The 22405-nt window shown below is 50.9% G+C and overlaps 2 protein-coding genes across 4 annotated transcripts; both read left to right on the forward strand.

Annotated features, from left to right (window-relative positions):
- Nucleotides 1-3097: 3097 nt before the first annotated feature.
- On the forward strand, nt 3098-4213 carry cth1 (cysteine three histidine 1; the record flags this gene model as incomplete). Its single annotated transcript, XM_080493993.1, has 2 exons — nt 3098-3106; nt 3344-4213. 2 exons carry the CDS (start codon nt 3098-3100, stop codon nt 4211-4213), a joined length of 879 nt encoding a protein of 292 aa, XP_080350119.1.
- A 5056-nt stretch (nt 4214-9269) lies between these two features.
- Nucleotides 9270-20757, forward strand: men1 (multiple endocrine neoplasia I). 3 transcript variants are annotated; one of them, XM_080493978.1, is made up of 10 exons: nt 9270-9323; nt 10671-11279; nt 11369-11577; nt 11954-12082; nt 12416-12456; nt 14037-14124; nt 14252-14388; nt 18569-18707; nt 18788-18961; nt 19093-20757. In XM_080493978.1, exons 2-10 carry the CDS (start codon nt 10844-10846, stop codon nt 19585-19587), a joined length of 1848 nt encoding a protein of 615 aa, XP_080350104.1. In that variant the 5' UTR covers nt 9270-9323; nt 10671-10843; the 3' UTR covers nt 19588-20757. The 3 variants fall into 3 exon arrangements, with proteins under 3 accessions (XP_080350104.1, XP_080350105.1, XP_080350106.1); XM_080493979.1 differs by lacking the exon at nt 9270-9323 and adding an exon at nt 9365-9494; XM_080493980.1 differs by lacking the exon at nt 9270-9323 and adding an exon at nt 9506-9621.
- The last annotated feature ends 1648 nt before the right edge of the window (nt 20758-22405 follow it).

Raw genomic sequence — 22405 nt, forward strand, 5'->3', positions numbered from 1 at the left:
GTCTCCTTCATGAGGGGTGTCCTTTATGGGGTCTCCTTCATGGGGGGTGTCCTTCATGAGGGGTGTCTTTCATAGAGGGTGTCTTTCATGAGGGGAGTCCTTCATAGGGGTCTCCTTCATGGGGGTCTCCTTCATGGGGGGCTCCTTCATGGGGGGGGCAGACTTTTGTATGATGGAGAGACCGACATGCTACAATTGAAACTTTTTCTCAAGTGTTTTTTATTCCAACGTCTCTGTATCCTTTAATGTATCTTGATAAGAAAAGAAATAAAGATTTTTTTTTCTTCGTGGTCAGAAGCAGCGTCTTCATGTGATCCGGTCCAGATCCAGTCCAGATCCGGTCCTGATCCGGTCTGGTTGCATCTGGTTTAGATCAAGATTCAGTCAGACTCCACTGGTTCTCAAACCTTTTACACCAAGTACCACCATACTGACCAACACTACAGTAGTATACAGCCTAGTAAGCCTCAGTATTCATCCAAAACAAGGTTTTACTCCTAAAGAAGTATATTTAATATTGTCAGCCATTGTAACATTGTACACAGTTAGATTAGTAATACTACAGTTAAATATAGGAAAATAACAGACTGTACTTAAATAATGATTCAATTAAAATATATTGACCAGAAAAGTTAAATAAACATTGTACTTCAATAAATGAAAAACAAACAAACAAAAAACTGTTTTTAAAGATGAAATAAAACTGAACTGTACTTCAATGTTAAGTAAACAATGTAAAGTACTTGATTACAAAAAATCCAAACAGGCTGCCTGAACTTCACACACACACACACACACACACACACACACACACACACACACACACACACACACAGGGTGTGTGTGTGTGTGTGTGTTTCTGTTCCACCCACAGAACTTCTTTATAATAAAAACTTTTGGTTCATCAGGAACTAAAAAACAGTGATAAACTAACAGAGACAAGAAGAGACGTAATGTCTTCTGGCTCTTTGGTGCATCCGAGGTTCTGGTCAGACTAGATGGAGCGACCCGGACCGAACCACTGGGACAGTCCGTCTCCTGGTTCTGTCAGTCTACATTGGTGAGATCAGGGACGGACCACGTTCTGGAGGGACGCCATGACGTGGTTCTACTGGCTCCGTTAACGTGGATAAAGAACCGGTTCTTTGGTGGTGCTCATTAAGAACTGGCTCTAGAACTAGAACCTGGTTCTGTAGGGTGGAAAAGCCCAAGAAGTGTGTCCAGCGTAGCCGCAGTTTAGCCCCTGATAGGCCAGGGCTTTGGCAGTGGAGAGACAAAGAACTGGTGCTAAGTCTGGCCCTGGACCAGAACTAGAACATGGTTCTTTCCGGTGGAAATTTATATTTATTTCAGTGATCCTTTGGCGTACCACTAGAGGGAGCCCCGAGTACCACTAGTGATACGGGTACCACACTTTGAGAATGACTGTTCTAAAGGATGCATCAGTGGTTCCTAGGCCAAAGGAGGTTCTAAAGGATGCATCAGTGGTTCCTAGGCCAAAGGAGGTTCTAAATGAAGCATCAGTGGTTCCTAGACTAAAGGAGGTTCTAAAGGAAGCATCAGTGGTTCCTAGGCTAAAGGAGGTTCTAAAGGAAGCCTCAGTGGTTCCTAGGCTAAAGGAGGTTCTAAATGAAGCCTCAGTGGTTCCTAGACTAAAGGGGGTTCTAAAGGAAGCATCAGTGGTTCCTAGGCTAAAGGAGGTTCTAAATGAAGCCTCAGTGGTTCCTAGACTAAAGGGGGTTCTAAAGGAAGCATCAGTGGTTCCTAGGCTAAAGGAGGTTCTAAAGGAAGCCTCAGTGGTTCCTAGGCTAAAGGAGGTTCTAAAGGAAGCATCAGTGGTTCCTAGGCTAGAGGAGGTTCTAAATGAAGCATCAGTGGTTCCTAGGCTAAAGGAGGTTCTAAAGGAAGCCTCAGTGGTTCCTAGGCTAAAGGAGGTTCTAAAGGAAGCATCAGTGGTTCCTAGGCTAGAGGAGGTTCTAAATGAAGCCTCAGTGGTTCCTAGGCTAAAGGAGGTTCTAAAGGAAGCATCAATGGTTCCTAGACTAAAGGAGGTTCTAAATGAAGCATCAGTGGTTCCTAGGCTAAAGGAGGTTCTAAAGGAAGCCTCAGTGGTTCCTAGGCTAGAGGAGGTTCTAAAGGAAGCATCAGTGGTTCCTAGGCTAAAGGAGGTTCTAAAGGAAGTAACAAGCCTTATTGAAGACTCAGACCGTCCTCATCATGGCCGCCACACTAAAGACTTCCGGGGTGAAGGAGGACGGACAGAGGAGGAGACAGGAGGGACATTAGGACGGACCCTCATTCAGCCTCCCTCATGAACCGAGAGCTGCTTCCTTGTGGGAGGAGCCTGAGAGCTGGAAGCTCCGCCTCCATTCTACTGGGAGAAAACCAAGGAACCTCCAGGGGGCAGCACTGAGAACCAAGTGTTCTGCTCGGGAGCTAAAATGAGTTTAATCCGACTGAGGCCAGAATAATTTAATGTGTGATTCAGTACGTTTAGATAAACCAGATCGTTTGGATTTTCTGTTTAATTTCTGGTTTTGCACCAGAAACCAAAACATGAGCAGGTTCTGTCAAATGTTCTGATGGTACCTGATGGTACCTGATGGTACCTGATGGTTTGTGATTGTCACTCTGATCCAGATCTGAAACCAATAAAATGTCCCCCAGAGACAGAATAGAACCACTGAAACCAGTTTCCAGTCACTTTAAATGACAGACATGAACCAGATTAAACCAGTTCAAGGGTCAGCACGAGAGCGAGAAGCGTTTTCTTCAGTCTGACTATCAAAGTGACTGGACAGTTTTTGTAGAAGGTGCTCAGGAAGAACATTAAACCCTCCACAAAGGTCCAAAGCTCAGTTTTCAGACAGCACGTGAACGCACCGCGGCTCTGCTGCAGCCTGATTGGTCGGCGTCACCTCGCGCCCAGCGCACCTGAGGCTCGTTGAAGTCGAGGCAGGAAGTTTAAAAGACACAGCAGCTGGTTTGGAGGAGAGACGGAGAAGCTGCAGAACCGAGCCGGAAACCGAACCGAACCGGGAACAGAACAGAACCGAGCCGGGAGCAGAACCGAACCGAGCAGAACCCTGCTGCAGACATGCTGGAGGTACAGAAAACACGTTTGTTATCTTCTGAATTCTCAGGTGGAACCCTGGATACTGGATCTCCACTGTGGAGCTCGAAGGGTTAATGATGCAACAGGATTTTATTCTGGTAGATTCAGTTTATCTCCGTCTGGACAGAACCCAGGGTCCACTGGACCTTCGGTTCTGGTTCTGGTTGAGTCTGCTGGTGGACTGTTTTACCCCCTGCCCTGACCTCTGACCTCCGTCTTGCTCCTCAGAGCGGCGCTGACGATCTGTACCTGCCGGCGGGTCCGGAGGCGGAGCTGGTGGACCAGCTTCTGTGCGGTCTGGACCTGGACGGCGGCGGCGGTTCCTTGGCGAAGGCCTTCCAGCCCCTCCCAGAGTCTCCGTGCCCCGCCCCGGTGCCCTGGGACTGCTCCACCCGCTACAAGACGGAGCTGTGCAGCAGCTACTCCAACAGCGCCTCCTGCAGGTACGCCGAGCACTGCCAGTTCGCCCACGGCCTCCACGAGCTGCGCGCCCCCTTCAGGCACCCCAAGTACAAGACGGAGTTGTGCCGCAACTTCCACACCACCGGGTTCTGCTACTACGGCCTGCGCTGCCTGTTCGTGCACGGCGCCGCCGAGCAGCGGCCCGTCGTCCGCCGCCGCCGGAGCGCCCCCTGCCGCAACCTGCGCTCCTTCGGGGTCTGTCCCTTCGGAACCCGCTGCCTCTTCCAGCACGCGGGGGGGGAGCGCGGCGGCCCGGGGGGGCAGCCTGACGGAGGAAGCCCCGGTTCGCCTGCCACCAAAACGCCGCCGGGCCAGCAGGCGGCCGACTGGAAGCCTGCCGGGACGGCGTGTCAGACCTTCAGCACCTTTGGGTTCTGCCTGTACGGAACCCGCTGCCTCTTCCAGCACTGCCTCCCCAAGAAGACCCGACTCCAGAGGGTCTCCCGCCTGCCCTCCGTCACCTCCACCGGCTCCTCCACCTCCTCATCCCCGCCCCCCTGCACGCCGTCCCCGGACACTGCCGCCCACAACGCCTTCACCTTCTCCAGCCGGCAGCTGAGCGAGCTGCTGGTGCCGCTGGTGCTGCAGCGGCTGGACGGAACCCAGAACCAGACCTGGGACCGCCGGGCGGTCTGACGCACAGCGCCACCTGTAGGCGCCGCCACAAGCACTTAGTTTCTATTTCTTCTCCTGCAAAGTCTGAATGTTTTTAACCTTGTAAATAAAGTTTTAACCTAAAATCTTTCATCCGTCCTCGTCTTTGACCCGATTCTGGTCGAGCCCCCCCCCCCCACCCCCCCCCCCCCCCACCCCACACACCCCACACACACACACGCACACACACACACAATGAAATGCTCTAGTGAAGATGAATATTTAACTGCCCCTATTAAAGAGTGACGCTCAGCAGTGGAAAAGCAGAACAAACGACCCAGGATTTCCAGGATTTCTCTCCTTATTGCTGCAGGAAGGAGCTCCTGAGACTCTGGTGACCTCTGGTGGACAGAGTCTGGTACTGAAGCTGCTGCTGACCAGGACTTCATGGAGGCAGTCTGGGTCCCGTTTGGCCCTGATCGGGGCAGCCTGTAGGGGAGCAGGGCAGCGTGCAGGGACTCAAACCTGAAACCCTTCATCCTTCCTTTAGTCACTCACACGTATACTTTAATATGTCATTGTTTGTATCCACTTATGTCTATGTCCAATCATATGTCTACTTATAGCTCACCCTGTCAAAATAGATTTTTATTTTATTTGTTCTAATTAAAAAGTGATTCAGAACTCTGTGTCTGGAATCAATCAGGAAACAACTTTATCCAGAAAACGACTGGTTCTATTTTGTGGAGTTCAAATCTCCTACGTCCTCTAAACGCATCACAGCAGTAACTGCAGGCCTCTGATGGAACTGTGAGTAGAAGACCGAAGGACTGGAGCATTTTACTGTGGGAAGTACTGATACTACGACTGGGTGGCGAAGAGCTGGAGCTCCTGAAGCTGTTCTGCTGATCATGGTGACTCTTCACTGAAGCTCCAGAAGCTGTTCTGCTGATCATGGTGACTCTTCACTAAAGCTCAGGAAGCTGTTCTGCTGCTCATGGTGACTCTTCACTAAAGCTCCAGAAGCTGTTCTGCTGATCATGGTGACTCTTCACTGAAGCTCCAGAAGCTGTTCTGCTGATCATGGTGACTCTTCACTAAAGCTCAGGAAGCTGTTCTGCTGCTCATGGTGACTCTTCACTAAAGCTCCAGAAGCTGTTCTGCTGGTCATGGTGACTCTTCACTAAAGCTCCAGAAGCTGTTCTGCTGATCATGGTGACTCTTCACTAAAGCTCTAGAAGCTGTTCTGCTGATCATGGTGACTCTTCACTAAAGCTCCGGAAGCTGTTCTGCTGGTCATGGTGACTCTTCACTAAAACTGATAATAATATACTTCTACTCATGTTATTGTGGCGGGTTTACTTGTAGGTCCTATTGAATATCTGTCTACTAACATGTTTGTACTTTTAATAACTTCCTTTTCTGAATTTGTTTTTGTTAATAACATTGTGACCCGGGGAAACTACCAGGAGGACGCAGGACACCGAGAGGTGCAGGGTGAGCCTCTCATGGCGGGACCCTCTGTGTATAGACCCCCTCTCTATAGACCTCCTCTCTATAGACCTCCTCTCTATAGACCCCCTCTCTATAGACCTCCTCTCTATAGACCTCCTGTGTATAGACCCCCTCTCTATAGACCTCCTCTCTATAGACCTCCTCTCTATAGACCTCCTCTCTATAGACCCCCTCTCTATAGACCTCCTCTCTATAGACCTCCTGTGTATAGACCCCCTCTCTATAGACCTCCTCTCTATAGACCTGTCTATAGACCCCCTCTCTATAGACCTCCTCTCTATAGACCTCCTCTCTATAGACCTCCTCCCTATAGACCTCCTGTCTATAGACCTCCTCCCTATAGACCTCCTCTCTATAGACCTCCTGTCTATAGACCCCCTCCCTATAGACCTCATCTCTATAGATCTCCTGCCTATAGACCTCCTGTCTATAGACCTCCTCCCTATAGACCTCCTCTCTATAGACCTCCTGTCTATAGACCCCCTCTCTATAGACCTCCTCTCTATAGACCTCCTGTCTATAGACCTCCTGCCTATAGACCTCCTGCCTATAGACCTCCTGTCTATAGAGAGGAGGTCTATAGACCCCCTGCCTATAGACCCCCTGTCTATAGACCTCCTCCTGCCTATATACCTCCCCTCTATAGACCTCCTGTGTATAGACCTCCTCTCTATAGACCTCCTGCCTATAGACCTCCTGCCTATAGACCTCCTGTCTATAGACCTCCTGCCTATAGACTTCCTCTCTATAGACCTCCTGTCTATAGACCTCCTGTGTATAGACCTCCTGCCTATAGACCTCCTGTCTATAGACCTCCTCTCTATAGACCTCATCTCTATAGACCTCCTGTGTATAGACCTCCTGCCTATAGACCTCCTGCCTATAGACCTCATCTCTATAGACCTCCTGTGTATAGACCTCCTGCCTATAGACCTCCTGTCTATAGACCTCCTGTCTATAGACCTCCTGCCTATAGACTTCCTCTCTATAGACCTCCTGTCTATAGACCTCCTGTGTATAGACCTCCTGCCTATAGACCTCCTGTCTATAGACCTCCTCTCTATAGACCTCATCTCTATAGACCTCCTGTGTATAGACCTCCTGCCTATAGACCTCCTGTCTATAGACCTCCTGTGTATAGACCTCCTGTCTATAGACCTCCTCTCTATAGACCTCCTGCCTATAGACCCCCTGTATATAGACCTCCTCTCTATAGACCTCCTGCCTATAGACCTCCTGTCTATAGACCTCCTGCCTATAGACCTCCTCTCTATAGACCTCCTGTCTATAGACCTCCTGTGTATAGACCTCCTGCCTATAGACCTCCTGCCTATAGACCCCTTGTGTATAGACCTCCTCTCTATAGACCTCCTCTCTATAGACCTCCTGCCTATAGACCTCCTGCCTATAGACCTCCTCTCTATAGACCTCCTCTCTATAGACCCCCTGTGTATAGACCTCCTCTCTATAGACCTCCTGTCTATAGACCTCCTCTCTATAGACCTCCTGCCTATAGACCTCCTGCCTATAGACCCCCTGTGTATAGACCTCCTCTCTATAGACCCCCTGTGTATAGACCTCCTCTCTATAGACCTCCTGTCTATAGACCTCCTGCCTATAGACCCCCTGTGTATAGACCTCCTCTCTATAGACCTCCTGCCTATAGACCTCCTGCCTATAGACCTCCTGCCTATAGACCTCCTCTCTATAGACCTCCTGCCTATAGACCTCCTGCCTATAGACCTCCTCTCTATAGACCTCCTGTCTATAGACCCCCTGTGTATAGACCTCCTCTCTATAGACCTCCTGTCTATAGACCTCCTGCCTATAGACCTCCTCTCTATAGACCTCCTGTCTATAGACCTCCTGTGTATAGACCTCCTGCCTATAGACCTCCTGCCTATAGACCCCTTGTGTATAGACCTCCTCTCTATAGACCTCCTCTCTATAGACCTCCTGCCTATAGACCTCCTCTCTATAGACCTCCTGCCTATAGACCTCCTCTCTATAGACCTCCTGTCTATAGACCTCCTGCCTATAGACCCCCTGTGTATAGACCTCCTCTCTATAGACCTCCTGCCTATAGACCTCCTCTCTATAGACCTCCTGCCTATAGACCCCCTGTGTATAGACCTCCTGCCTATAGACCTCCTGCCTATAGACCTCCTCTCTATAGACCTCCTGCCTATAGACCTCCTGCCTATAGACCCCCTGTGTATAGACCTCCTCTCTATAGACCTCCTGCCTATAGACCTCCTGCCTATAGACCTCCTCTCTATAGACCTCCTGCCTATAGACCTCCTGCCTATAGACCTCCTCTCTATAGACCTCCTGCCTATAGACCTCCTGCCTATAGACCCCCTGTGTATAGACCTCCTCTCTATAGACTCCCTGTGTATAGACCTCCTCTCTATAGACCTCCTGTCTATAGACCTCCTGCCTATAGACCCCCTGTGTATAGACCTCCTCTCTATAGACCTCCTGCCTATAGACCTCCTCTCTATAGACCTCCTGCCTATAGACCTCCTGCCTATAGACCTCCTCTCTATAGACCTCCTGCCTATAGACCTCCTCTCTATAGACCTCCTGCCTATAGACCTCCTGCCTATAGACCCCCTGTGTATAGACCTCCTCTCTATAGACCCCCTGTGTATAGACCTCCTCTCTATAGACCTCCTGTGTATAGACCTCCTGCCTATAGACCTCCTCTCTATAGACCTCCTGCCTATAGACCTCCTGTCTATAGACCTCCTCTCTATAGACCTCCTGCCTATAGACCTCCTCTCTATAGACCTCCTGTCTATAGACCTCCTGTGTATAGACCTCCTGCCTATAGACCTCCTGCCTATAGACCCCCTGTGTATAGACCTCCTCTCTATAGACCTCCTCTCTATAGACCCCCTGTGTATAGACCTCCTGCCTATAGACCTCCTCTCTATAGACCTCCTGCCTATAGACCTCCTCTCTATAGACCTCCTGCCTATAGACCTCCTGTGTATAGACCTCCTGCCTATAGACCTCCTCTCTATAGACCTCCTGTCTATAGACCTCCTGTGTATAGACCTCCTGTGTATAGACCTCCTGCCTATAGACCTCCTCTCTATAGACCTCCTGCCTATAGACCTCCTCTCTATAGACCTCCTGCCTATAGACCTCCTCTCTATAGACCTCCTGCCTCCTTTCAAAATGGATCTTTGGTAAAGCGTGCATTTACATTTTTTAATTAATCATCAAAATTAATTTTGGCAAAACCTACATTTTAAATCTTAAATGTATGTTTTCAATTATTTTGGTCAAACATTTTTAAATTCATTAATATATTTATTCAACCCCTTCGTTTTCGTAATCGATGACGTCATCGCGTTGTTCTTCCGTGATGTGTAACGATGAATCTGAACTTCATTTCCCAGCGTGCCCCGGGGCGGCCGCTGTGGTCCGGAGTGTAGATCTCATGGCGTGCGGATGGGACTGACGGCGCCCGCTGCTGCTGGAGCGCGTCCCACCGCGTGCTGTGAGATCTGCCGCGCGCCGCAGAGGCGGGGCCGCTCGGCACAGTTCCAGTGACTTTCAGACGGAGCGGAGTGCGCGGCAAAAGAAGGAGACAAACAAAAACATGTGGCCGAGGCCGTGAGAAACGGTAAGGAACCGGCGAGGAAGCGGTCAGAACCCGGTCGGAACCGGGCAGGGAGGAGCCCCGGGCCGCTCCGCAGCCCGCCGCTCCGACCCGGTGGGTCCATTCTGACTGAACGTGGAGCTGCGTAGCGGCTCGTTAGCTCGTTAGCTCCGGGGAGGGAGGCGGGTTCCCCCGGTGAGAGGCTCCGGAGCTCCGCTCCTCTTCTCCGCTACATGTTCAGACAAATCAGCCTCCGAACCGGGAACTGACGGAGGCGAGAACCGCCGGGAGGTCCGAGACGCTTGTCCGGTGGACCGAGCCGGTTAGCAGCAGTGAGCCGCTCCAATGAATGGAGGCGAGGGGGGCGGTGTGTGTGTGTGTGTGTGTGTGTGTGTGTGTGTGTGTGTGTGTGTGTGTGTGTGTGTGTGTGTGTGTGTGTGTGTGTGTGTGTGTGTGTGTGTGTGTGGGTGTGTGGTGCCCCGCCCACCAGCAGCTTTATATAAAGGATCATTGATTATCAGTAAAGGTTCTGATCGATAGAAGTGATTTTACAGGTTATTGACTTGGAGCTGCTGGTTCTTATTTAACATTTCTTACTGAGTTTAAACTTTATAATCAACATGAATGAATTATTAATATGAACATTGATGTCATGTATTAATGAAAATGTCATTCGGAGTGAATCTTTATTAAAACATCTTTATTAAGAATAAGAAACTTTAATATAACGACAGTCTGTACTTGTTGAAGTACTTCATATTATTTTCACTGTAAGAACTAAAGTAATCTCTGGTATTAATATTGTGTATTTATTGTGACTGTAATGATGATGAACGTGTTTAAAAGGTTAAAGTCCTGATAATTATTACTTTAAGTTTTGATCTGAGAGTTACAGACGACCTCATAATGTGGGTTCTCACCTTTATAGTTTTTATTTATTTCCTGTAAATACACTGTGTACTGTTCACAGGACTGGACCGTGCACCCTCCCCCCTACACCCCCTACACCCCCTACACCCCCCACCCTCCTCCTCACACTGTATTCTGCTCTTTTTAACTGGAGTTGTTTTTAATCTCACTGAACCTGTACAAGTCACAATAACAGGCATTCTAATCTAATCTAATCTAATCTATTGTAATCTATTCTATTCTAATCAAGTTTCAGAAATAATATTTACTTTATTACTTTTTGGTTTCGTGTGATCAGCGAGGGTCGATTTTAATTATTGATTTAATGTGTGTGTGTGTGTGTGTGTGTGTGTGTGTGTGTGTGTGTGTGTGTGTGTGTGTGTGTGTGTGTGTGTGTGTGTGTGTGTGTGTGTGTGTGTGTGTGTGTGTGTGTGTGTGTGTGTGACTCTTTCCGTGTTGCAGTTGACGACACGCCCTCTCCCGCTGACTGAGTGCTCCTCTTCATCGTCCTCCTCCTCCTCCTCAACTTCCTCCTCTTCCCCCTCCTCCACCTCTTCTTCCTCCTCCACCTCCTCTTCTTCCTCCTCCTCTTCTTCCTCCTCCTCCTCCTCCTCCTCCTCCTCCTCTTCCTCACCATGGGTCTGCACTCGGCCCAGAAGAAGCACTTCCCGCTGCGTGGGATAGAGGGCGTGGTCCAGCTGTTCCGGGCGGAGCTTCAGAAGGCGGAGCCAGACCTGGCCCTGCTGTCTCTGGTGCTGGGCTTCGTGGAGCACTTCCTGGCGGTGAACCGGGTCGTCCCCATCAACGTGCCGGGGGTCCGCTTTGAGCCGCTGGAGCCCGACTGCCCCACGTCCTGCTTCCCCACCGTGGAGCTGGGCATGATCTCCGCGCTGTACGAGCGCTTCACGGCGCAGATCCGCGGCGCCGTCGACCTGTCGCAGTTCAGGCGGGCCACCGGCGGGTCGGACCGGGAGCTGGTCAAGAAGGTCTCCGACGTGATCTGGAACAGCCTGAGCCGGTCCTACTTCAAGGACCGGGCCCACATCCAGTCCCTGTTCAGTCTGATCACAGGTACCGAGCTGCAGGCGCCACCGCCACATCTGACCTTTGACCCTTTGACCCTTCACCCACCCTTGGACCTGTGCAAACATTGTGATCAGGCACCAAGCTGGACAGCTCGGGCGTGGCCTTCGCCGTGGTGGCGGCCTGTCAGGTCCTGGGGCTGAACGACGTCCACCTGGCGCTGTCCGAGGACCACGCCTGGGTCATCTTCAGCGGGAACGGCGAGGACACCGTGGAGGTCACGTGGCACGGGAAGGGCAACGAGGACCGCCGGGGGCAAACGGTCTCCGCCGGCGTCAACGAGAAGGTGAGGAAACATCTGGGCCCTGGGCCAGAACCGGCCCAGACACACCAGAACCAGGCTAGACAGGCCAGAACCAGTTCATACAGACCAGAACCAGGCTAGACAGGCCAGAACCAGTCTATCTAAACCCGAACCAGTCCATACAGACCAGAACCAGTCAATACAAACCAGAACCAGGCTAGACAGACCAGAACCAGGCTAGACAGACCAGAACCATCCCTCAGAGGCCCGGCTGATTTATTATTTTTTCTTGTGTGTGTGTGTGTGTGTGTGTGTGTGTGTGTGTGTGTGTGTGTGTGTGTGTGTGTGTGTGTGTGTGTGTGTGTGTGTGTGTGTGTGTGTGTGTGTGTGTGTGTGTGTGTGTGTGTGTGTGTGACAGAGCTGGCTCTATCTGAAAGGTTCCTACATGAAGTGTGACAGGAACATGGAAGTGGCCTTCATGGTTTGTGCCATCAACCCGTCGCTGGACCTTCACACTGACAGCTCAGAGCTGCTGCAGCTGCAGCAGGTCAGACACACACACACTCTCACACACACACACACACACTCTCACACACTCTCTCACACACACACACACACACACACACACACACACACACACACAGTGACCGTAGCATTAATGCTAATGACGCTTGACATCACAGCGTTAAGAAATGTAATATTGGGTCACATGACTAAACGAGCTGCTCCTTCAGTCACGATGCTTCACTGACCGCTAGCTTTAGCCTAGCATGGTGGAAACATGAAGCGTTAGCCGTGTGTGATGTAGCGCTGTTAGCACTCAAGCTAACAGCGGTTTCCCGTTGAGGCGTAATAAAAAGTGTGAATGTTTCCTGAACAGAAGCTGCTGTGGCTGCTGTACGAACGAGGGAACCTGGACAGGTGAGGCTCCTGCTGGCCGCTCTAGGGTACTGCAGTGTAGCAGTGTGTAGGGTACTGCAGTGTAGTACTGTGTAGGAGTGTGTAGTGTACTGCAGTGTAGTAGTGTGTAGGAGTGTGTAGTGTACTGCAGTGTAGTAGTGTGTAGGGTACTGCAGTGTAGTAGTGTGTAGGAGTGTGTAGGGTACTGCAGTGTAGTAGTGTGTAGTGTACTGCAGTGTAGTAGTGTGTAGGAGTGTGTAGTGTACTGCAGTGTAGTAGTGTGTAGGAGTGTGTAGTGCACTGCAGTGTAGTAGTGTGTAGGAGTGTGTAGTGTACTGCAGTGTAGTAGTGTGTAGGGTACTGCAGTGTAGGAGTGTGTAGGGTACTGCAGTGTAGTAATGTGTAGGAGTGTATAGGGTACTGCAGTGTAGTAATGTGTAGGAGTGTATAGTGTACTGCAGTGTAGTAGTGTGTAGGGTACTGCAGTGTAGTAGTGTGTAGGAGTGTGTAGTGTACTGCAGTGTAGTAGTGTGTAGGAGTGTGTAGGGTACTGCAGTGTAGTAGTGTGTAGGGTACTGCAGTGTAGTAATGTGTAGGAGTGTATAGTGTAGTAATGTGTAGGAGTGTATAGTGTACTGCAGTGTAGTAATGTGTAGGAGTGTATAGTGTACTGCAGTGTAGTAGTGTGTAGGGTACTGCAGTGTCGTAATGTACAGCAGTGTAGTAGTGTGTAGGGTACTGCAGTGTAGTAATGTGTAGGAGTGTATAGTGTAGTAATGTGTAGGAGTGTATAGTGTACTGCAGTGTAGTAATGTGTAGGAGTGTATAGTGTACTGCAGTGTAGTAGTGTGTAGGGTACTGCAGTGTCGTAATGTACAGCAGTGTAGTAGTGTGTAGGGTACTGCAGTGTAGTAATGTACAGCAGTGTAGTAATGTACTGCAGTGTAGTAGTGTGTAGGGTACTGCAGTGTCGTAATGTACAGCAGTGTAGTAGTGTGTAGGGTACTGCAGTGTAGTAATGTGTAGGAGTGTATAGTGTAGTAATGTGTAGGAGTGTATAGTGTACTGCAGTGTAGTAATGTGTAGGAGTGTATAGTGTACTGCAGTGTAGTAGTGTGTAGGGTACTGCAGTGTCGTAATGTACAGCAGTGTAGTAGTGTGTAGGGTACTGCAGTGTAGTAATGTACAGCAGTGTAGTAATGTACAGCAGTGTAGTAGTGTGTAGGGTACTGCAGTGTAGTAATGTACAGCAGTGTAGTAATGTACAGCAGTGTAGTAATGTGTAGGAGTGTGTAGTGTACTGCAGTGTAGTAATGTGTAGTGTACTGCAGTGTAGGAGTGTGTAGTGTACTGCAGTGTAGTAGTGTGTAGGAGTGTGTAGTGTACTGCAGTGTAGTAGTGTACTGTAGTGTGTAGTGTAGTAGTGTGTACTTCAGTGCGGTGTGTAGTACTCCAGTGCAGTGTAGTAGTGTACTGTAGTGCAGTGTGTAATACTCCAGTGTAGTTGTGTGCAGTGTACTGTAGTGTGTAGTGTAGTAGTGTGTACTCCAGTGCAGTGTGTAGTACTCCAGTGCAGTGTTGCCCTGCCCCTGTGTGTGCAGGTATCCCATGGCCATGGGCACGCTGGCAGACCTGGAGGACCAGGACCCGACCCCGGGGAGGGAGAGTCCCCTGAACATCCACCTCAAGGTCTCAGCTGTTCTCATGGGTTTAACTTTGAACTCATTGTACTTCATTTATATTCATCAAGGAAGTTTATTCTGATGAAACTGATCACCCCCCCCCCCCCCCCCCCCCCCCCCCCCCCCCCCCCCAGGCGGTCAGCTCTGCTCAGAGGCACTACAACAACGAGCATATTTATCCCTACATGTACTTGGCTGGTTTCCACTACCGACACCGAGACGTGCAGGAGGCTCTCAGGGCCTGGGCCCAGGCTGCTCAGGTCATGCAGGAGTGAGTCTCACACTCACACTCACACTCAAACACACGCACACGCACACACACACACACACACACACACACACACACACACACACACACACACACACACACACACACACACACACACACACACACACACACACACAGCCTCTCAAACAAAGTGAAACATGAGGAGATGAGTTTCTGCACTGCAACCTGATCGTGATCCCAGTGGATCACATGTGACCTCTGACCTCTGACTCACCTGATGGTGATCACACGTGACCTCTGACTCACCTGATGGTGATCACACGTGACCTCTGACTCACCTAATGGTGATCACACGTGACCTCTGACTCACCTAATGGTGATCACACGTGACCTCTGACCTGCTGTCTCAGGTTTCCATGGTAACTGCTGCCGCAGCAGGTGAGAATCCAAAGTGAACCTTCCTCAGATGAAGGTGAACATTTGTAACCTGGTGGAATAACGAGCTGCACTGGACTGGAACAGGAACCAGCTTTATGAGTCTGGATCAGGGAGTTCATCCTGCAGCTCCAGAGCCACGCCTGGCGCTTTGGTCAGGAGGCAGAGCTCTTATACTGGTTGACCTCTGATCCAGAACATAGCCTGCTCCAGAGCAGGTCACAGGTTCAATCAGTTACCACGGTGATTTGCCAGGCAAGGAGTGAACCAGCGTCTCAGTACGGAAAACCAGAGTTAATCCAGAAGAGAAAACCAGAGTTAATCCAGAAGAGAAAACCAGAGTTAATCATGCTGAAGAGAAAACCAGAGTTAATCCAGAAGAGAAAACCAGAGTTAATCATGCTGAAGAGAAAACCAGAGTTAATCCAGAAGAGAAAACCAGAGTTAATCATGCTGAAGAGAAAACCAGAGTTAATCATGCTGAAGAGAAAACCAGAGTTAATCATTCCGAAGAGAAATTCAGAGTTAATCTTCCTGAAGACAAAACGAAAGTTACTTACGTAATTACGGTTCTATTTCATCCCGACTGACCTCCAGAGGCGGTGCTTTAACATCTATGTCTCCTGTACACTCTGGTGGAGCACCTATACCAACAAAGTCCCCTGTGACCCCCGAGTGACCCCCCCGGAGTCTATAAGTTCCGGTGACACCAGTGGATCTTTTCCTTTTGAATTTCTTGCGCACGTGAGGTCAATTGGACGTTAGTCCCGTAAAGATCGCGGAGAGAAAAACTTGGGAATGACCCGCGGTGTCGGCAGCCGCGCGACCTTACAGGTTGGAGCTGCAGCCTGTGTTCGCCCTCCAAGGCGCCAAACTACGCTATCGTACAACCGGCTTGTTTCCGTGTGTTACCTTGACCGCGGCACCGCGTTAGCCACAGTTAGCAGCAGTGTCTTGGCTCGAGCTAACGAGGCGACTCCAGCCCCGGTCAGTGTTTCACGGCTTCGGCTGTCGCTTTATGTTGTTATGGTACCTGTTAGCAGCGGTGTCTTTTGATACAGTAGCGTGTAGTTAGCAGTAGTGCTCCCGCTCACGCTAACGAAGCCCTTAGAGCCCACCCAGTCGTCGCAGCTCAGGCGGTGTTTTCCGTTTAGCCAGTGTGGCGAGCACGTCGTTAGTGGCAGTGCTCACGCTCAAACCAACGACGCGCCCCGCGGCTGTATTGGGGGCAGTGCTCCCGCTCGAGCTGTCGGTACACGGCGCAGTATCTCCCGGTGAAGCCAGTGTCCTCACTCCCGCTCCTGGTGTGCTACATGTCCCACGCCTGTGTGGATTGCCTGGCCCCTCTGGAGCTGGAGGATGGTCACGGTCTTTGCCCACCCTGTTTGGGCATCGATCATCGGAGGGCAGGCTAATCAGAGGATTCATGCATGAACTGTGGCTACACGCCATGGCCGGGCTGAGAGAGGTGGAGCAAGCCCCGGTGGGGGCCGACCCCCCCCCCCGGATGACCCGCTTCTCCCCTGCCAGGTCCCAGCGGTCAAACGACCGGCAGAAAGCACCGTACCCAAAGGCCAAGAGACCTAGGGGTAATAAGCTGTTCTCCAAGGTGGACTGATTGTCGGCTGAGCTGGGTCAGATGAAAGACCTTCTGAAGGCTCTCCAGCCTGGAGCCGCTGCACCGGCTCCTCCAGAGATGGCAACTCTGGCCGATGATGACGCCATCTCCATCGCTGCATCGGCGACCCAGTTCGCAGATCTTGGGGTGGACGCTCCGTTGCATACCTTGGAGTCGCTCTCCCATTGCTCAGGGCAGAGCCTACTGCGTGGGGCTGAGGACACCCCTATGGGGTCTATAATCCGTGGGGCCCTCGCTCGACTGCAGCTTGATGTCCCACAGGAGAACCCTGCTCTCGTGAGTGCTTTCTTTAGGCGACCACAGGCGCCAAGCGTCTTTTCAGTCCCTCCATCGGAGGACTATGTAAGGGCGCTTCACGCCTGCTGGAGAGACACCAAGGCGTTCTCCCACTCCAACTCGGATGCCAGGGCCCTAGCAGCTATGCAGGACACCACCAGTATGGGTTGGGCCAAATACCAGCTATAGAGCGGCTATCGCGTCTCTGATAGTGTCTCCAGACGAGTCCTTAAGGCCCGACACGAGGTGTCCTTGACCCCAATGCAGAATAACAGACGACTTGCTGTCGAAGGCGTACAATGCTTCAGCCCGCATGGGACGGGTCGGTAACTCCCTGGCCCACCTTATGCTGGCCCTCTCAGCTTCTCTGTCAGCATCAGATGATGCAGCGGTGATAGAACTCAGCGATGCTTCGCTGCAGGCCTTTGCCCTCATGGCCAGGGAGACGGGGCGTCTTATGTCGACGCTGGTGCAGGCACGAAGGCAGGTGTGGCTCGCGCAGTCACCTCTGCCCAATGCATGCCAAAGGGTTCTCCGCTCCCTTCCAGTGGAGCCGGGGGAGCTGTTAGGGTCGGATGCTCTCAATGCCCTGGAGCGTTCTACCCAGGCAGGGGCGACCCGGCAGCAGCTGGCGGGCCTCCAGAGACCCAGGGCAGCTCTGAGCAGACCCAGGGCCTGCACGACCGCTCCTCGACAGCGGCCCCAGAGGTCGACCTCCAGTAGCCATCAACGTACGGACAGCCAGCAGAGCAGGCTGAAAGATTTCGCCACCCTGCACGCCCACTGCCAAGGCAGCCTCGGGGTGCAGGATCGGGCCCCTGCCACCCTGGTGCTCCAGGGGGCCGGAGCTGTGGGCGCTGACTAGACTCGGACGGTCGCCGGCTGTTTTTCCCGGCGGCAGCTCAGCTACTGGGCTGCATGCATGGCGGATGCCTGGGGGCTGTCTACTCCCTCCCAGGGCTACACCTTTCATTTCGCCGCCTCTGGCGGTCAGTCGGGATGAAATAGAACCAGAGTTAATCATGCTGAAGAGAAAACCACTGCAGGGGGCAGCACTGAGCAGACTGCTACTTTTCTCTTCAACAAGAGTCGATACTTTAATATGTTATTTAAAAGAAAAGAGCAGTTTATTCATTTCTTACATCTTGTTTTATCAGACTTCATGTGTTCTGTTGCAGTGCTTAAACAGCAGGGGGCAGTGTGTGTGTGTGTGTGTGTGTGTGTGTGTGTGTGTGTGTGTGTGTGTGTGTGTGTGTGTGTGTGTGTGTGTGTGTGTGTGTGTGTGTGTGTGTGTGTGTGTGTGTGTGTGTGTGTGTGTGTGTGTGTGTGTGTGTGTGTTCAGTGCTCTTATTTATAGCAGAGGAGCACCACGCCCTCTCTCACACACACACACACACACACACACACACACACACACACACACACACACACACACACACACACACACACTCCCTCCACATCCTTCCTCCTGTTGCTCCATTGTTCTGCAGGAAATGTTCCTGTGTAATCAGAGTACAGCGACACATCACATCTGCTGTGACATTTATCAGAAATTCATGAGAAACCATTTCCAAACATGATGACGTCATCACAACGACATCATCACAACGACATCATCACAACGACATCATCACAACGACATCATCACAATGACATCATCAAGGTAGACGATGAATCTCAAACTGCCAGCTGATCAGAAACCAGCTAAAACAATGAACCTCTTCCTCTTCCTCCTCTCTCCTATTTTCTCCTCTTCCTCTCTCCACCTCCTCTCTTCACTTCCTCCTCTCACCTCCTATTTTCTCCTCCTCTTCCTCGCTCCACCTCCTCCCCGCTCCACCTCCTCCTCGCTCCGCCTCCTCTCTCCTGCAGATACAACTATTTTCGAGAGGACGAGGAGATCTACAAGGAGTTCTTCGACATCGCCAATGACGTGATTCCGACGCTGCTGAAGGAGACGAGCTCTGCTGGAGAGAGTCCTGGAGAGGAGGAGGGGGAGGGGCCAGAGAAGGTGGGCGGTCCTGGAGAGACACACCTCCTCCAGACACACCACCTATCTGCATCACTCTGCATCACTCTGCTCTCTTTCAGGAGCTTCCTAAACAGGCAGCAGCCTTTTCTGCTCTTCACGACCCAGAATGCTTTGCACACCTGCTGCGGTTTTACGACGGCATCTGTAAGTGGGAGGAGGGTAGTCCGACGCCCGTCCTGCACGTGGGCTGGGCCACGTACCTCGTTCAGTCCCTGAGCCGCTTTGACGCCCAGGTGAGGATCGCCGCCATGTCACCACGGTTACTACCTCCCTCTGCTCTCTGGTCTGTTCCTCTTGAGTCCATGTCACCTCAACACAACCGCCCGGGTCCTGCTGACTGTTCCTGTGCTCTGATTGGCTGCAGGTGCGTCAGAAGGTGTCGATCATCAGTAAAGAGGCGGAGTCTGTGGACGATGACGACCAGTCGAGCGAAGACCCCCGGGAGGGGCGGCGGCGGGGCCCCCGGAGGGAGTCCAGGCTGGAGGAGCAGAGCGGCTCCCCTCCCCATGCGGCCCCCACGCCCCCCCCCTCCCAGCCGGTGGGGGCGGGGGGCGCTCGGCGCCGCCCCTCACAGAGCCTCCGGGCCGCAGACACTGAAGGAAAGCCCCTGTCCCCCGGCCCGGACCCCGCCCCCTCGCCGCAGCAGCCGCCCGCCTCGCCCCCGGGGGGGCCCGTGGTGGTCTTCCAGAGCGAGAAGATGAAGGGCATGAAGGGGCTGCTGTGTGCGGCCAAGGTGAACTCCAGCGCCATCAAGCTGCAGCTCACGGCGCAGTCGCAGGTCCAGATGAAGCGTCAGAAGAGCACGGCGGGCGGAGACTACTCCGTCTCCTTCATGAAGCGCCAGCGCAAGTCTCTGTAGACCCCCGAGCTCTGTGGGGGGGTGTCGCTGTGAGGACACTGGACACCGTGGCATATCAGTGTAAATACCGACGTGATGATTAGGATAGTTACTGTGTAACGTGCTCCACTCTGCTGCCTTACTGCCTCTTTACTCAACCCTTCAGACGTCACTGAGCCAGACTGTTTCTGAAGAGTCCAAACCTGTTTCTCTAGGTTCTAGACCTGTTTCTCTAGGTTCTAGACCTGTTTCTCTAGGTTCCAAACCTGTTCCTCTAGGTTCTAGACCTGTTTCTCTAGGTTCTAGACCTGTTTCTCTAGGTTCTAGACCTGTTTCTCTAGGTTCTAGGGCTGTTTTTCTAGGTTGTGGACCTGTTTCTCTCTGTTCCAGACCTGTTTCTCTCTGTTCTAGGCCTGTTTCTCTCTGTTCTAGACCTCTTTCTTTAGGTTCTAGACCTGTTTCTCTAGGCTCTAGACCTGTTTCTCTAGGTTCTAGACCTGTTTCTCTAGGTTCTTTGCCTGTTTCTCGAGGTTCCAGACCTGTTTCTCTACGTTCTAGACCTGTTTCTCTAGGTTCTAGACCTCTTTCTTTAGGTTCTAGGCCTGTTTCTCTCTGTTCTAGACCTGTTTCTCTAGGTTCCAAACCTGTTTCTCTAGGTTCTAGACCTGTTTCTCTAGGTTCTAGACCTGTTTCTCTAGGTTCTAGACCTGTTTCTCTAGGTTCTAGACCTGTTTCTCTAGGTTCTAGGGCTGTTTTTCTAGGTTGTGGACCTGTTTCTCTCTGTTCCAGACCTGTTTCTCTCTGTTCTAGGCCTGTTTCTCTCTGTTCTAGACCTCTTTCTTTAGGTTCTAGACCTGTTTCTCTAGGTTCTAGACCTGTTTCTCTAGGTTCTTTGCCTGTTTCTCGAGGTTCCAGACCTGTTTCTCTACGTTCTAGACCTGTTTCTCTAGGTTCTAGACCTCTGTCTTTAGGTTCTAGGCCTGTTTCTCTCTGTTCTAGACCTGTTTCTTGAGGTTCTAGATCTGTTTCTACCTGTATCTCGAGGTTCTAGACCGTGCACTGTTACCACGGAGACCCTCTGCTCCATGTCTTCTTCTTTTCTATCTGACATTAATAAAGATGTGATGGAGACCACAGTGAGCTGGGGGATGGGCAGTAGTGTCTGTACTGGGGACCTCCACCCCCACCACCACCTCCACCCCCACCACCACCACACACACACCCTATGACACCAGTTCACACCAGTCCAATGAACCAGAAACCAGTTTCTAAACCAGTTTCTAAAGTCAAACCAGCGTTTACACTTGTTCTTCCTCCTGTCATGAGACTTGAGTTCTTTGGTTTGAATGAGAATGAAAAGTTAATTTTCAGGATTCAGAATCTGAAAGATGAGAAATAATAAAAGAAATAAAAAAGGTTTTATTCAATGAAAAACTTCATCTCAGTCTCGTAAACTTCAGATTTTAGCAGCTCGGCTCGTCGGGAGTGGATGAGAAACTTCCTACGGGAGATTTCAGTTCTTTCATCACATCTTCAAACGGACTTTCTGAACAGAACAGAATCAACTGGACCGACGGGAGCTCAGGGAGAGGCTGGCAGTGGGGAAATCCAACATGGCTGACAATATGGCGTCCCAGGGATCGCCGCCATTTTCTTCCGAAGCACCACCACAGCGCCACTGTTGGTGGGAGGCGGTAGTGCATGATCCTCAAACCCCGCCAGTGCGGTATCAAGATGGCGGCAGTAGGGCGCCGACATATCTGAACGGTAAAATGACTTCATGGAGGTCGGGTTCTATGAAGCACAAGAACACTGGAAGGTCCATCAGGTAGATTTGATCTGAATAAAGCTCAGAACCTTTAGAAGGTCCAGAGTCAAGTGGAAGAAGAAGAAGAGATAAAACATCCTGATCCACTTCGTTCTAAACAAAGAAAAATATGAACGTCTGTCAGGATGAATGAGGAAGAACCTTAGAACCAAAAGTACAGAGATAAAGAATGTGGTTCCGGTCCATGATGGAAGCTTTAGAAATGTTTCTCCAGAATAACTCCAAACATCTGTGAGAAGAAGCGCTGCTCTATAAGACGTTAAAGTCTAATGAAACGGATCATTAACGATTATTAACGAGGAAATGAGGCAGAATTAATTTAACCAAATAAGGAAAAGACCGTTTAGTTTAATCAACAAAATCAATTCATGACATTCTGTAGTACAACCTTCAAGAGAACCAGCGCTCGTCTTCAGGAAGAGTCTCAGTGTCTCAGTGTCTCAGTGTCTCGGAGTCTCAGTGTCTCGGAGTCTCAGTGTCTCAGAGTCTCAGTCTCTCAGAGTCTCAATGTCTCAGCCTACCAACTCCCAGCCAGGAACCTCAGCTTCAGAGTGACTGAGGAAGGTTCTAAGAGCAACTGTGATCCAGGAGTTGACAGCAACATTGACCTCAGTGAGGAGGAGGAGTCAACCCGTTGCTCCATGATGCTGAAAGCTGATTGGTTGTTAGAGAAAGGAAGAGAGAACCAAGCCTCTGTCCTCCTGATGAATGGAGAGTAAAATTAACCCTTCAAATATTAAACATGTGGAATCATGGAAATTATTTGATGAAACTCAAAACTGAGATTAATTTGTAGTTTAAAATGACTGACCTCACCTGGTTCTGACCTGGTTCTGACGTGGTTCTGACCTGGTTCTCATGCTGGTTATTATATTGGTTTGATTATTGTTCTCTGTTCTGTCCTCGCTGGTCATTTTGACCTCTTAATGTATTAGAACCATATTAATGGTGGAGTTCCTGTGATTTACCTCCAATGTGGGGCTGGAGACAGGCGTCACCTGGAGACAGGTA

Source organism: Lipophrys pholis (assembly GCF_963383615.2).
Source record: "Lipophrys pholis genome assembly, contig: SCAFFOLD_34, whole genome shotgun sequence".
In the NCBI taxonomy this organism is placed as follows: Eukaryota; Metazoa; Chordata; class Actinopteri; order Blenniiformes; family Blenniidae; genus Lipophrys; species Lipophrys pholis.

Coding starts and splice junctions, on each gene's coding strand:
- men1 (XM_080493978.1), top strand. CDS start 10,844: ATGGGTCTGCACTCGGCCCAGAAGAAGCACTTCCCGCTGCGTGGGATA. Junction 11,280..11,368: donor CCTGTTCAGTCTGATCACAG/GTACCGAGCTGC, acceptor CATTGTGATCAG/GCACCAAGCTGGACAGCTCG. Junction 14,125..14,251: donor CCCTGAACATCCACCTCAAG/GTCTCAGCTGTT, acceptor CCCCCCCCCCAG/GCGGTCAGCTCTGCTCAGAG.